General features: G+C 48.9%; 5 protein-coding genes across 7 annotated transcripts; 2 read left to right on the top strand and 3 right to left on the bottom strand.

Annotated features, from left to right (window-relative positions):
• Positions 1–776: 776 nt before the first annotated feature.
• On the top strand, positions 777–2,133 carry LOC108158981 (proteasome subunit alpha type-6). Of its 2 annotated transcripts, none has more exons than XM_017291825.2 (4): positions 777–862; positions 1,161–1,255; positions 1,311–1,487; positions 1,546–2,133. In XM_017291825.2, the coding sequence occupies exons 2-4, from the start codon at positions 1,180–1,182 to the stop codon at positions 2,025–2,027; spliced, it is 735 nt and encodes a 244-aa protein (XP_017147314.1). In that variant the 5' UTR covers positions 777–862; positions 1,161–1,179; the 3' UTR covers positions 2,028–2,133. The 2 variants fall into 2 exon arrangements, with proteins under 2 accessions (XP_017147314.1, XP_017147315.1); XM_017291826.2 differs by lacking the exon at positions 777–862 and adding an exon at positions 991–1,098.
• Positions 2,112–3,993, bottom strand: LOC108158978 (deoxyribodipyrimidine photo-lyase). The gene is made up of 2 exons (XM_017291821.2): positions 2,590–3,993; positions 2,112–2,523 (listed from the first exon to the last, which is right to left on the bottom strand). Exons 1-2 carry the CDS (start codon positions 3,961–3,963, stop codon positions 2,167–2,169), a joined length of 1,731 nt encoding a protein of 576 aa, XP_017147310.1. The 5' UTR covers positions 3,964–3,993; the 3' UTR covers positions 2,112–2,166.
• Positions 3,994–4,225: 232 nt separating this feature from the next.
• On the bottom strand, positions 4,226–6,720 carry LOC108158977 (exocyst complex component 3). The gene is made up of 2 exons (XM_017291820.2): positions 5,652–6,720; positions 4,226–5,595 (listed from the first exon to the last, which is right to left on the bottom strand). Exons 1-2 carry the CDS (start codon positions 6,621–6,623, stop codon positions 4,351–4,353), a joined length of 2,217 nt encoding a protein of 738 aa, XP_017147309.1. The 5' UTR covers positions 6,624–6,720; the 3' UTR covers positions 4,226–4,350.
• A 54-nt stretch (positions 6,721–6,774) lies between these two features.
• On the top strand, positions 6,775–11,172 carry LOC117185858 (ubiquitin-like modifier-activating enzyme ATG7). 2 transcript variants are annotated; one of them, XM_033390762.1, is made up of 9 exons: positions 6,775–6,980; positions 7,042–7,563; positions 7,629–7,841; positions 7,897–8,041; positions 8,100–8,447; positions 8,508–8,672; positions 10,407–10,700; positions 10,762–10,878; positions 10,943–11,172. In XM_033390762.1, the coding sequence occupies exons 1-9, from the start codon at positions 6,793–6,795 to the stop codon at positions 10,994–10,996; spliced, it is 2,046 nt and encodes a 681-aa protein (XP_033246653.1). In that variant the 5' UTR covers positions 6,775–6,792; the 3' UTR covers positions 10,997–11,172. The 2 variants fall into 2 exon arrangements, with proteins under 2 accessions (XP_033246653.1, XP_033246654.1); XM_033390763.1 differs by lacking the exons at positions 10,407–10,700; positions 10,762–10,878; positions 10,943–11,172 and adding an exon at positions 8,751–8,843.
• On the bottom strand, positions 8,672–9,933 carry LOC117187871 (32 kDa beta-galactoside-binding lectin-like). The gene is made up of 3 exons (XM_033390766.1): positions 9,816–9,933; positions 9,095–9,682; positions 8,672–9,032 (listed from the first exon to the last, which is right to left on the bottom strand). Exons 1-3 carry the CDS (start codon positions 9,905–9,907, stop codon positions 8,747–8,749), a joined length of 966 nt encoding a protein of 321 aa, XP_033246657.1. The 5' UTR covers positions 9,908–9,933; the 3' UTR covers positions 8,672–8,746.
• Positions 11,173–11,887: the final 715 nt, after the last annotated feature.

Raw genomic sequence — 11,887 nt, 5'->3', positions numbered from 1 at the left:
GTTTCTTTGTGGCGCTCTGTATGTCCTCTAAAATTGTTCATTCTCTGATCTGAGATAGATGGCCATTCGAAAAGTCCACTAAATCAGTTATTTCCAACCAACAAGCATACGAGCATGTCTGGCTTATGATATGCCCATGAAAGGACAAAGTTCCGCACGCTCTCAATGGAACAATTTTATGGAGCAGCTCCGCAAATGCGAAAACTGCCAATTAAAATTCCACTATCAGTCAAAGCAGTTTTGAAAATGTTGGCAGTTATATTTGATCAATAGATATATTAGACCAACATTTGGTATTTCCAGTATTTGGTATAATACTGCAATGGTATTTCCGTAAGCTACGGTCATACATTATTGAAAAATATCGATGCTATAGAAAAAACAACGATGTTTTTCATGCTAGTTTGGATTATTTAATCCATTATTTAGAAATCCAATATTTCGACGGAAAATCAAAATTAAGCAATATGGTTTCCAATCCTTGACGGAGAACGATTAGCCCATTATAAGCCAAAGGGGTATTTCGATATTCCACCGAAAATAGCGCAGTTCAGGTGAAAGTAAGCGTTGTTATTTTTGAGTTCAGATGAAAGATGGCATGAATCTACAAGAAGAATTTACAATCGTTAATATATTCAGCCATTTACCTGAAGTAGTTGAACTATTTAAATAGAGGGGGCTGAAGTGGGCTAAGTTCGTAAATTATAACTTGAATTCGTCGGTATATTTCGGCATATTTTGGTATATTTCTGAGGGTGAGACCGTATATTCTATCGACAATGACTATATGAAATTCGCAGTCGGCCGCATTTGTCGCAAAATCAAAACTATAAACAATTTGTTCATTTAATTTGCTTAAAGAGTAAGTGGTTTCTCTCACTACCTGAAGTAGTTGAACTATTTAAATAGAGGGGGCTGAAGTGGGCTAAGTTCGTAAATTATAACTTGAATTCGTCGGTATATTTCGGCATATTTTGGTATATTTCTGAGGGTGAGACCGTATATTCTATCGACAATGACTATATGAAATTCGCAGTCGGCCGCATTTGTCGCAAAATCAAAACTATAAACAATTTGTTCATTTAATTTGCTTAAAGAGTAAGTGGTTTCTCTCACAGACGCCTAAATTCCACATTGTACGTTTCTAAATCGGTTTGCAGCTAATAAAACGCCGAAAACATGTCTCGCGGAAGTTCAGCCGGCTTTGACAGACACATTACCATCTTTTCGCCCGAGGGACGCCTCTACCAAGTCGGTAAGTGTGCCAACCACAGGTTGCCTGCAACTCTCTAACGATAATCTTCCTCCAGAGTATGCCTTTAAGGCCATCTCACAGGAGAACATCACCACGGTAGCCCTGAAGAGCGGCGATTGTGCTGTGGTGGCTACTCAGAAGAAGGTTACAGAAAAGAACATTGTCCCGGAATCGGTAACACACTTGTTCCGCATCACCAAGGAAATCGGCTGCGCCATGACTGGCCGTATTGGTAAATTACTTGTGTCCTTTAACCTTCCGCATTTAAGAAATTACGTATAAATCTTTAGCGGACGCCCGCTCCCAGGTGCAAAAGGCCCGCTACGAGGCGGCCAATTTCCGTTACAAATATGGCTACGAAATGCCGGTGGATGTGCTGTGCCGTCGCATTGCTGACATCAACCAGGTGTACACGCAGAACGCCGAGATGCGTCCGCTCGGCTGCAGCATGGTGCTGATTGCCTACGACGATGAGATTGGACCCTCTGTCTACAAGACGGACCCAGCTGGCTACTTCAGCGGGTTCAAGGCCTGCTCGGTGGGTGCCAAGGTGCTCGAGGCCAACAGCTACTTGGAAAAGAAATACAAGAACAATCTGTCTGAGGAGAAGGCAATACAGTTGGCCATCACCTGTCTTTCCACTGTCCTGGCCATTGACTTCAAGCCCAATGGTATTGAGATTGGAGTCGTCAGCAAGACCAATCCAAGCTTCCGCACTCTGGATGAGAAGGAGATCGAGGAGCATCTGACCAAGATCGCCGAGAAGGACTAAGTTCAACCCGCTAGTTGTAATTTTTTAAAATTTTCTAATTGCCCGCTAAATGGAACCGTGTTAAAATATAAAAATGCTCTTGGCTTGCATTCAAAAACAAGGCAAACGTAACCAATAGATTTATTCAAGTTCAACCGCCTCAACCCTTCTTCTTGTGCACCTTGCCCCCATAGCGCATGACGAAGGCGTTCACGTCGAACTTGCGCTTGCATCCTTGATAGTTCATGTAGCGAATCTTTCCGAATATCGCTCGCTCCTTCCAGCCCATATCGTGTATGCCCCCAATGGACCACATGCAGCCCACATAGCCATTGGGATCGCGCCCGTCTAGGCTGTACTTGTCGTTCAGCAGGATCGCGTACTCCAGCGCCTGCTCCGGCGTGGCCGTCCACTCGAGTATTTTCTTGGCCCAGTACATGCGAAGAAATCCGTGCATCTTGCCCTCTCGCACCAGCTGCAGCTGGGCAGAGTTCCACAGGTCATCGTAGGTGAGCGACTGAAAGACGGAAAGACTTTCGGTCATATCCAACAGAGTTAGCTACGAATAGCCACCGTTCTTTACCTGTTCGAGCTCCTCCAGAGTGTAACATGGATCACGCTTGTCTTTGCGATGGGCTTCCAGGGATTGGTATGCCCACGGGCTCAGGCCTTTCAGGCTGTCGTAGTTCTCGTTGTAGTAGCAGAAATTATCGGCCAATTCTCGGCGCACGATGGCCTCCTCGCAGTACGCATCCGCCGAGGCCTTGTGCTGGCTGCGATAGCGTTGAACCTCCAGAACACAGCGTTGGGCTGATATCTGACCAAAGTGGAGCCACGGCGAGAGTCCGGACAGCGCATCAACTGTGGGATCATTGCGCTTGTCGTTGAATTTACCCAAGCGTCGGCTGCAGAACTCGTACAGTTGGAGACAGGCTGCCTTGTAGCCTGGTTTCGCCCACTTCACCTCATCCACGTCCATGTCGCACTCCAGCATCGCATATGCAGCTGGCCAGTCGATGGGTTTTACCTTCTTGCAACCTTCCCCATGCGGATGCTTGATCACTGGTGGAAAATCGCTCAGGAACTCTCCCAGCTTGGAGTTGATCTTGTTTCGTATAGTCCTGGCCGCGTACTCCTGCTTGTCGGAGGCCACCCAGAGCGGAACTACGTTGTGAGCATCCACCTGGGTCAGCGGCACGTTCTTGGGCAACGCCTTTGCCACATCCTCCACCCATTTTCGGGGCACGCGAAGCGGCGCAAAGTCGCACACCACAGCACCAACATCTTTGGAACGCACGAATTCCGGTAGACGATCCACTGCCGGTCCCAGCAGCAGGTGGAAGGGTATGCCTAGCTCCCGACATTGCTCTTCCACCTCCTGCAGTCCGCCCATCATGAATTTGTAGTGTCGAATGGTGGCATTGAGGAACTTCGGCACCAGGCAGAATACCACTGCCAGCGGCATCTCCAACTTGAGGGCCAAACGCTGTGCAAACAGCAGAGCCCAATTGTCCTGCACCCGACCATCCCGTGACATCCAATAGACGACGCCGCCGGTGCACTTATCTCGGACATCGTTCACCTTGGACAAGACACGCACCCGTTTCTTCTTGAAGGGAAACTCCTGGATGTTCACCGCCGATTCAGATCGCTGCTGCACTAGGTGTGCGAGAAACTGCTCAAAGTTTTTGTATTCTGGCTTACTTTGGACAAGCTTTGAGCTGGAGGCAGGTTCTTCACCTCCACTGCTGCTTTCTTGGGAGCTGCTTGCGGCTGGTTCGGCGCTTTTCTTTTCCTTTTTAGGGGCTTTTTTGGAGGCGCCTGCTGTGCCCGACTTGGCGCGTTTCATGGTGTATATTGGAGCACGCTGACGGACAAAATTATTAACAAGTAATCCAACAATAGACGAACAGTTTATGTTATTGAAATTTGGGCGCCAATAGGTCGGAATAAACATGACTGCGCGTCGTGGTGGCAGCTCTATCAGCTGTTAAATTCAAAGAGGCAATTAGGAACATGTTATTAATGCACATATGTAGTTTTGATCATGGTAAACATATATTTAATGGCCAGTTAGGATCCACCAACATTTCTTATTGTGCGAAGTGAAAAAATCTCTGAAACAAAACTATAATCATTCGCGCCAAGTCACAATAGTCGCGCCTGCTCGAATAGGTGGCAGCCCTATTACACGATAAATACAGTTAAATATATATAAATTTATTTAAATATCATCATATTGGATATATATTTACGCAATCTGAGCTTAACATAAATACGATACTGAACAAACATTAACTTGCGGAATGGGCTGGGGAGCAACAGCCTTTCGGTCTCATTCGGTCTACCACAATTTGTCACTGAACACAATCTCCTTGAATATGCAGTCCTGTTTGGCAATGCTCACCATTGCTTTCTTGGACTTCATGGCATCCTGCACCTTTTCGCGCACCTCGGCCGCCTTCACGTCGTTGCGTATGTAGAAGAGGCGGACGAGATGATCCTCTGTGAGGGACGGATAGCTGCCCAGCAAGGTGTGCAGATCGAGGACCAGCAGCTCAATGTCCGAGATGAGCAGCCCGGAGAGCGTGGTGATTAGATCGAGCGGCGAGTCGCTGAGCGATATTTTTGGAGCAATCTTCTCGAAGAAGAGCTTGAAGCGCTTGGCCTCCTGCTTGATCTTTCGCGTGATGGCGTCGCACTCGACGCGCGGCTTGGAGAGGCGTTTGGACAGGAGGGCACGGATGTAGCGCTTGGCCAGCAGCTTCTGTGCCTCGTTGATCACCATCTCAAAGTTATTGGGCCGCAGGTGGTTGTAGTCCTGGAAGTAGTCGTCCAGTGTCACGCAAATGGTGTCCACAGACATGCTGCTGGCTAGCCACTTGACCGTGAACAAGTCGTGGAAGTGGCACTCCATGTCCAGGAAAGCCTCCTCCAGCAGGTAGCTGGCGGCGTGCGCTCGAATCCGCTGGAAGGTGGCCAGCAGGCGCTCAAAGTCCTCGTAGTGCTCAGTGCGCGACTTGGGCCAGTAGAGCTGCTTCATCTGCTGCGCCAGCTCCACCATTTGCTGGCTGTTGTTCACAATAGTTATGATGTAGTGCGTGAAGTACTTGATCTGATCCCGGTTCCGGAAGTGGTGCTCCTTCAGCTCGATAACGTTCTTGAGGTAAGTCTGGCCGAAGATCTCCACCTGCTGTATGCTCATTACAAGCGCCTTGAACGTTAGCTCCTGGTGTATGGTGTTTGTGACCTGCAGATGCTGGTCGATCATCTGGAAGATGATCACCGGCGCCGAGGTGTGGTAGTAGTGCTCGTCCTGGTCTGGCACCGTCTCGGAGAACCACTCTACCTTCTCCGTCTCGGCTGCCTTGGTCATCCACTCCTGGTAGTTGCGCTGCATATTCTGCAGATACTCATCCTCAAGAGCCTTGAGATGCTCGGGCCGTAGCAGAGTTCCAATCAGCTTGTGCACATCCACATTGAGGTCCGGATGCGACATGAGTTCAGTCCCCGGGTACGTGTGGGTCACCCAGGCCAGCATGGAGACGTACTCGTTGCCCTCAAGGCCGGATCGCACAATTGTGTCCAGCTGGAAGAAAAATGGATTAGATCCAGTGACAAGCCAATCCAAATTGGATTACTCACATAGCTTGAGAGGCCTTCGTGGTAGAACTTGACGTACTCGTTGAATATATCGTAGTGGGGCGGAAAACAGGGCACGCACAGCGACTTTACCACGCGCAGATCCTCCAGAATGATTTGACGAAGAATCTCCAGGTCGCGGACCAGCCACATCTTGTTGTCAGTCCGTTCCTCCAGCTTGGAGCCCTCGATACGCGTTGCGACCGACGACTGCAGCACGTCCAAGATCATCTTGCGCCACGCCTTCGGGCGACCGGGAGGCAGAAAGCCAGTCACCTTCTGCTGCTGCACGGCAAACTGGTCGTTCTTCTCCTCGCGTTCAATGATGCGGAGAGCAGTCACGATCACGGTTGGCTTCTTACGTACCGTATTCAGGGTGCGGCTGAGGATCAGGCGCAGCTTCTTCTCTAGCGCCTGGGAGACCGTGTCCACCTTCTCGAAGTGGCGCTTCAGGGTGATCTTGTCCGAGGCATGCTGCTTCGGCTGTTTGTGCAGCTCGTACAACAGATCGTCGCGGGAGTTTTCCAGATCGGCCAGGCACTGGTGGGCATTCAGCAGCTTGTCTTCATCGATTAGCCCCATGGTCTTCTGCACACTGGCGTCCACATTGAAGATGTGCTTCAGGTTCTCCATGGCCGTGGCGTACTGCGAGTGTTTCGTGTTCTCCTCACGGACCACTTCCAATGCATCGTATACTTCGGGCACGCCCTGGAGCAGGTTTTCCACCTCATTCATCCGCCGGCGCACCTCGCGCACATCCTGCATACACGTCTCCAGCTGCTTCAGCCCCACCCGGACGCCGTCCAGCTGGTTTTGCATTCCGGTCTTTAACAACGCCTCCACGGACGCCTTCTTGCGGGCGATCCGGTGACGGTATTGCTCCACTTTCTCCAGCTGCCCCGGCCGCTGCAGCATGTTCTGTATGTCCTTGAGGGCAGCCTGTCGCGCCTCATCCTCCAGTTGCTGCAAATCCATCTTGCCCTGAATTTTTGTTATGTTTTTTTCGCAGAAATAAATAAAGTCCAGTACCGACAACACTAGGCTATCGATAGTAACAAGCGATAGCTACATACATATATCGCCCATCGAATCGCTTTGTTTATTTTCTTGTAGCCAGAAATTTGAACCGAAAAAAAGCCACAAAATGAGCGAAAGTATTCTGCAATTTGCTCCCTGGGAGTCCTTTGTTTCGCCTACATTCTGGCACAAGCTGGCTGAACTAAAATTGGATCACGATCGCCTGTCGGATGCCCAACGTTCCATTTCGGGCCACTACACAAACCGAAAGGCTACGGGCTGTCTGTTGGAGGCGGATTACACATCGTTCAATAGGTAGCATAGGCTTGTGCCACACCCCTCTTCCATATTCAACCCGCATCGTTTCCATCCACAGTTCTGGGCAGCCACCAAAGTTCAGCCATGCTGCCGTTGGAACAATCTACAATAAAAACACAATTGAGGAGTTCAAGGCCCTGGACAAGCTGACGCTGTTGTCTGATGAGGGCAAGAAACTGTTGGCTGATATGTGCAGCGACCGGGTGGCGAGTGATCCCAGTCTGTTGACTCGCTTCTTTGTTCTATCCTTTGCGGACCTCAAGTGCCACAGCTATTACTACTGGTTCGCCTTTCCGTGTCCCTTGACGCCCACACTTAAGCTACAGGGAGCCGGTACGAGACTTAAAGATCTGTCGAATAGCAGCAAATATGTAGAAGCCCTGCAGACGCTTCCACCCGACGCGCAGAACTTCTTCATCCTGTATGCCAACGATCAAGAGGATGTCGTCGAGGCTCGAAACTTGAGTTCTCTGGATGAGAAGGAGGTGGAACACTATTACTTTGGTTTTGCCGATCCCAGCGAGTACGAGCATCCTGCTTGGTTGATGCGGAACTATGCCGCCTTTCTGCTGCAACGATAGTGAGTAGTGTAGTCCCTTAATTGCTAATTCTGAAATTAATATAATTTCATACTCAAATTCGTAGTCCCAGTTTTATTGGGAAATCACTCAGGTTTCTGGGCCTACGTTACAAACAACAAATGCAGATGGACGACAGTCTGATATGGAATGTAGTTCAAACCGAGGCCTGCGACTTATACCAAACCGAAGATGTGAAATTTGTTGGCTGGGAATTGAACAAAAACGGGAAAATGGGTCCGCGAATGGTTTGCATGAGGGATAGTATGGATCCAGCCAAGTAAGCTGTCAATTGTAGGCTTTACTTTTTTACACATTTATACTTTCAATTACAGACTGGCCGAGAACTCTGTAAACCTCAACTTGAAGTTGATGAAGTGGCGCCTGGTGCCAGATCTAAATCTTGAGATCATCTCACAAACCAAATGCCTTCTGTTTGGCGCTGGTACCTTGGGCTGTGCAGTAGCTCGCAATCTTTTGGTATCTACTCATCGACCGTATTATTACCGTGCCATTTACCATTATTGATTAATTGTAGTCTTGGGGCTTCAAACACATAACTTTGCTGGATAACGGAAAGGTGGGATTTTCCAATCCAGTCCGCCAGAACCTCTATACGCACGCAGACGCCGTGGCAGGCAATCGGATGAAGGCCACAACAGCCGCCTTAAGACTACGTGATATAAACCCTTCTGCAGAGACCGTAGGGCATGTGCTAGAGATACCCATGCCGGGCCACACCATCGGGGAGTCGCTGCGCGCTCAGACTGAGCAGAACTTGCTGCTGATTGAGCAGCAAGTGCAGGCGCATGACGTCATCTTTCTGCTCACTGACTCGCGCGAGAGCCGCTGGCTACCTACACTGCTTGGAGCGGCGCATGAGAAGGTGCAAACGAGAGTACTTCGCCCACGTAGAGTAAAAGCGTAACATTCTGACCCTTTCCAGATTGTCATCAATGCGGCGCTGGGCTTCGACAGCTATTTGGTGATGCGGCATGGCAGCAGCCGCGATGTGGCCGGCGACAGTGGGAGGGAAATCGTGGGACTAAAGTGCATCAATGGCAATCAACTGGGATGCTACTTTTGCAACGATGTCACGGCGCCCGGCAATGTAAGTGAACTTTGTTGACGTTTAACACATTTATTTTCAGACTTCGTTCACTGGTACAATCGATAGACTCCGCTTTAGACACACTCGTAGTCGTGGCGCGAGTACTTCTCGAAGGCGGTGCACGTGGGGTCGCCCGTCTGCAGATGATCCACGCCTGTTATCTGCAACACCAGGCCTTTTATGCAGGTCACTTTAAAGCCCACTAAGTTCAACATGGCGTTGGGAGTGCGCCAGGCATAGCTGAAGAAGTTGAATCCATCCACAGCCGTGAGCACTTCGCGTTCCGTAAAGGCCAGTGCCAGCTTGAACTGCTCATTGAACTTGAACGGAAAGCCTCCATGACGCTCTTCGGCTCCAAATCTGGAATGGTTGTTGGAGCTGTTAGAAAAATGCCAAAACAGGCGACTACTGCGCAGACTTACTCGAAGTTCTTGCCCATGGAGTTTCGCACCACCAGCTGCTCGTCAAAGCGTATGCTAAAGTGCAGCTCCTCGCGCTTGGTGTCCGAATCCATGAACTTGATGATGAACTGGCCCCGCTTGTTGGCGGAACAGCGAGCCGTTAGCACAATCACATGGCCGGGACTGAACAGTATGGGTTGATCGTTGCTGAAGGCCTTGAAGTAGTCCGAGGCGTGTATGGCTGGCCACGGATTGGGGAAGACGGTGCGATGATCCACCTGCCTGATCACTTGTATTTGGTCGCGTATCTCCAGAGCCCGAATGGCACTCAGCGGCATGCGATAGCGGAACGTACAGAAATCCCGACTGTTGATGGAAATGTGAAAGCTATCCTCGCAGGCCAAGATGTAGACCATGAAGAACTCGCCGCTCACAATGGGATTCGGAAGCGTTACGGTGTCCATTACCGCCGACTCCTCCTCGCCCCAGACGCCGTTCACGCGGGCATTGCGCACGATCGTATCATTGCGGAAGTAGCAGGAGAAGTGCAGACCGATGTCAGCATCCGGATCCACGGTGCTCTTGGCTGTGGAGAGGTCTATGTGGAACCTGGGAACCATTATAATAGGAGCATTATTCATATCAGCAGCTAACGATAAGAAAAATGGCTCTACACTCTATTAGTCATGTACTGAGATATGCGTATTCCCGTCAACCTATGCTGATTCGGAGCGGTGCTCACCTGGCGGCTCCATCGATGGTCTTGGCGACGATCTCCAGCACATGCCCAAACTCCAGCGGATGCGACAGGTTGCCAGCGAATTCCGTTAGCATTATTGTCAATGTTCTATTAGAGGTGTCCGCGAATCGGGAATCTAACTTCTCAGGCTCTCTGTTGGCACTATAGCGCCCGAACAAATGAAAACAATATCAAGGTTTCTTTCGGAGAGCGTGTCCAATGGAGAGCCGAAACTTTATCTAATCAGCGGCAAACCCACTCCCAAAGGGGAAAAACAGTTGCACAAGCACTACCAGCCCAAATCGGCATTGCGTTCTCCGCCTGACTTTGTTTTAAATGTACGAGAATTGTTATTAACTAATCAAACAGAAAAGTTGCGCTCTCGCACGCTAAGGTGTCTTACCGAACGGAGGCGGCGGCGGTGGCGGCGGTGGCGGCGGTGGCGGCGTCATCTTTGGTCGCAGGTCCCAAGTTTTCGGCTTCGTTTGTTGACACTGCAAAGCATGTGGAAAAGCTCTGCCCAGGGGGAAGCTTGCAAGCTTGTTTGTGCAGTTGAGTGAAAGCGTTTCTCCATCTATTTCTGTCTCTTTCTAGTCGCTCAAAGATCGTACTCTGGATCAGCAATGCACTGTGACACGACCCGGCGTCTCCAACATCGCTGCCAGCTATGCCGTGGAGCTGCTGGTGGCTCTGCTCCAGCATCCCCAGCGGGAGCTAGCTCCGGCCTACTACGCCCAAACCGGAAGGCATCAGTCGAGTGAGGATTCCGGCAAGGTCCCCGAAGGACTGCTAGGCATCCTGCCGCACTCCGTGAGGGGAATGCTCAGCAACTATGAGAACATCCTGCCAGCCACGCAAAAGTTCGCCCAATGCATTGCCTGCTCAGCGGTAAGAGTTATAAGCGATTATAAAAATCAATACAGCTGCAACGTGTCCCTTCGTTTTACAGCCAGTTTTAGGTGCCTTCAAGAACGTGGGACATGCCTTTCTCTTTAAAACCTTTGAAACAGCCAAATATCTAGAGGATTTGACGGGCATCTCGGAGTTCAAGCGTTTGAACAGTGAGGTTTGTTCATTAACCCATTAACCGAATTTGATCCACAGATTACTGCAAATATCCAATTTTATAGATAATCGACTTTGATGATGCTGAGTTTGATATGTCCGAAGATGAGGAGGATTAGTACTCCTTCATTCTGAATTTATAGTAATATGTATATTTTACAAAGCATTTATAGTCCAATGTCTAAACCAAAATGTGTGTATGCAAATGCTTTACTTAATCCTTAAGTAAATTGTTTTCTCTATATCTTTACATAATTTAAAACGATAGAATACAATTGAATGTTTGAGAAGAACACATTTCCTTCGACGCCTTTGCCCTCTGTTTGCACAAATATGTTTTTCTGCTGATAAGAAGCAATCGTTTCCAATGCGCAGATATGGTTCTGATCTGTGGAAAGGCCGGAGAGAAGAAAAATCCCCAATTTACGGTTCACAAATAACAACATATTGTGCACATTCTCCGATAATGATGAGTGTGGTCAATGGAATCATTATTAGATGCATCATTCGACGCAAAAAACATCCAAAGAAGATTCTTTTGCGAATCAAATCTGCCTAGTAGTATGCTAATGACTTACAGATGCGCAAAAGAATAATAGTTCATAGGTCAATAAACTAGAGAACGGTAAGATAGAAAGCCACGAGCCCGATGGTCTATGCTAATCAGACTTTCGATGGGATACATTTTTGAGTACAATCGTTGCGTTTGAGCCTCAAAGATGCTAATGATATTCAGATGGAGTTACTTGTATTTACTCGAATTAATCATGTCACTCATTGCTTTAAATAGAGCCAGGCCAAATGTGTCGAGCTAAAGAAAACAAACATAGTCAGCTTACCACCCAGTCCGAGGCCGTAAACATTTCCAAACTCATTATTTGACCCCAGGCCCGGCTTTGACTGATGAAACCCTAACCCAACCCGAGAATGCCATGCCGCTCAAGTGGCAGCCAAAGGCTCTCTCTCTCGCTCATCGAAAATAACAAAACCACGAAAAGAAGAGAGACAAC

The sequence above is a fragment of the Drosophila miranda genome, chromosome 3 (genome assembly GCF_003369915.1).
Source record: "Drosophila miranda strain MSH22 chromosome 3, D.miranda_PacBio2.1, whole genome shotgun sequence".
Taxonomy (NCBI): Eukaryota; Metazoa; Arthropoda; class Insecta; order Diptera; family Drosophilidae; genus Drosophila; species Drosophila miranda.
This window is presented reverse-complemented; position numbering and strand designations above follow the sequence as displayed.

What these genes read in the sequence shown, in the direction of transcription:
- LOC117185858 (XM_033390762.1), top strand. Translation starts at nt 6,793, where the DNA reads ATGAGCGAAAGTATTCTGCAATTTGCTCCCTGGGAGTCCTTTGTTTCG. An exon ending in ATGTCACGGCGCCCGGCAAT is followed by an intron (nt 8,673 to 10,406) that starts GTAAGTGAACTT and finishes GTCTCTTTCTAG; the next exon opens with TCGCTCAAAGATCGTACTCT. An exon ending in TCAAGCGTTTGAACAGTGAG is followed by an intron (nt 10,879 to 10,942) that starts GTTTGTTCATTA and finishes CCAATTTTATAG; the next exon opens with ATAATCGACTTTGATGATGC.
- LOC108158981 (XM_017291825.2), top strand. Translation starts at nt 1,180, where the DNA reads ATGTCTCGCGGAAGTTCAGCCGGCTTTGACAGACACATTACCATCTTT. An exon ending in GGGACGCCTCTACCAAGTCG is followed by an intron (nt 1,256 to 1,310) that starts GTAAGTGTGCCA and finishes ATCTTCCTCCAG; the next exon opens with AGTATGCCTTTAAGGCCATC. An exon ending in CGCCATGACTGGCCGTATTG is followed by an intron (nt 1,488 to 1,545) that starts GTAAATTACTTG and finishes ATAAATCTTTAG; the next exon opens with CGGACGCCCGCTCCCAGGTG.
- LOC108158977 (XM_017291820.2), bottom strand. Translation starts at nt 6,623, where the DNA reads ATGGATTTGCAGCAACTGGAGGATGAGGCGCGACAGGCTGCCCTCAAG. An exon ending in ACGAAGGCCTCTCAAGCTAT is followed by an intron (nt 5,596 to 5,651) that starts GTGAGTAATCCA and finishes TTTTTCTTCCAG; the next exon opens with CTGGACACAATTGTGCGATC.
- LOC108158978 (XM_017291821.2), bottom strand. Translation starts at nt 3,963, where the DNA reads ATGTTTATTCCGACCTATTGGCGCCCAAATTTCAATAACATAAACTGT. An exon ending in CTCTGGAGGAGCTCGAACAG is followed by an intron (nt 2,524 to 2,589) that starts GTAAAGAACGGT and finishes TCCGTCTTTCAG; the next exon opens with TCGCTCACCTACGATGACCT.
- LOC117187871 (XM_033390766.1), bottom strand. Translation starts at nt 9,907, where the DNA reads ATGCTAACGGAATTCGCTGGCAACCTGTCGCATCCGCTGGAGTTTGGG. An exon ending in ACCATCGATGGAGCCGCCAG is followed by an intron (nt 9,683 to 9,815) that starts GTGAGCACCGCT and finishes AATGGTTCCCAG; the next exon opens with GTTCCACATAGACCTCTCCA. An exon ending in TCCATGGGCAAGAACTTCGA is followed by an intron (nt 9,033 to 9,094) that starts GTAAGTCTGCGC and finishes CAACCATTCCAG; the next exon opens with ATTTGGAGCCGAAGAGCGTC.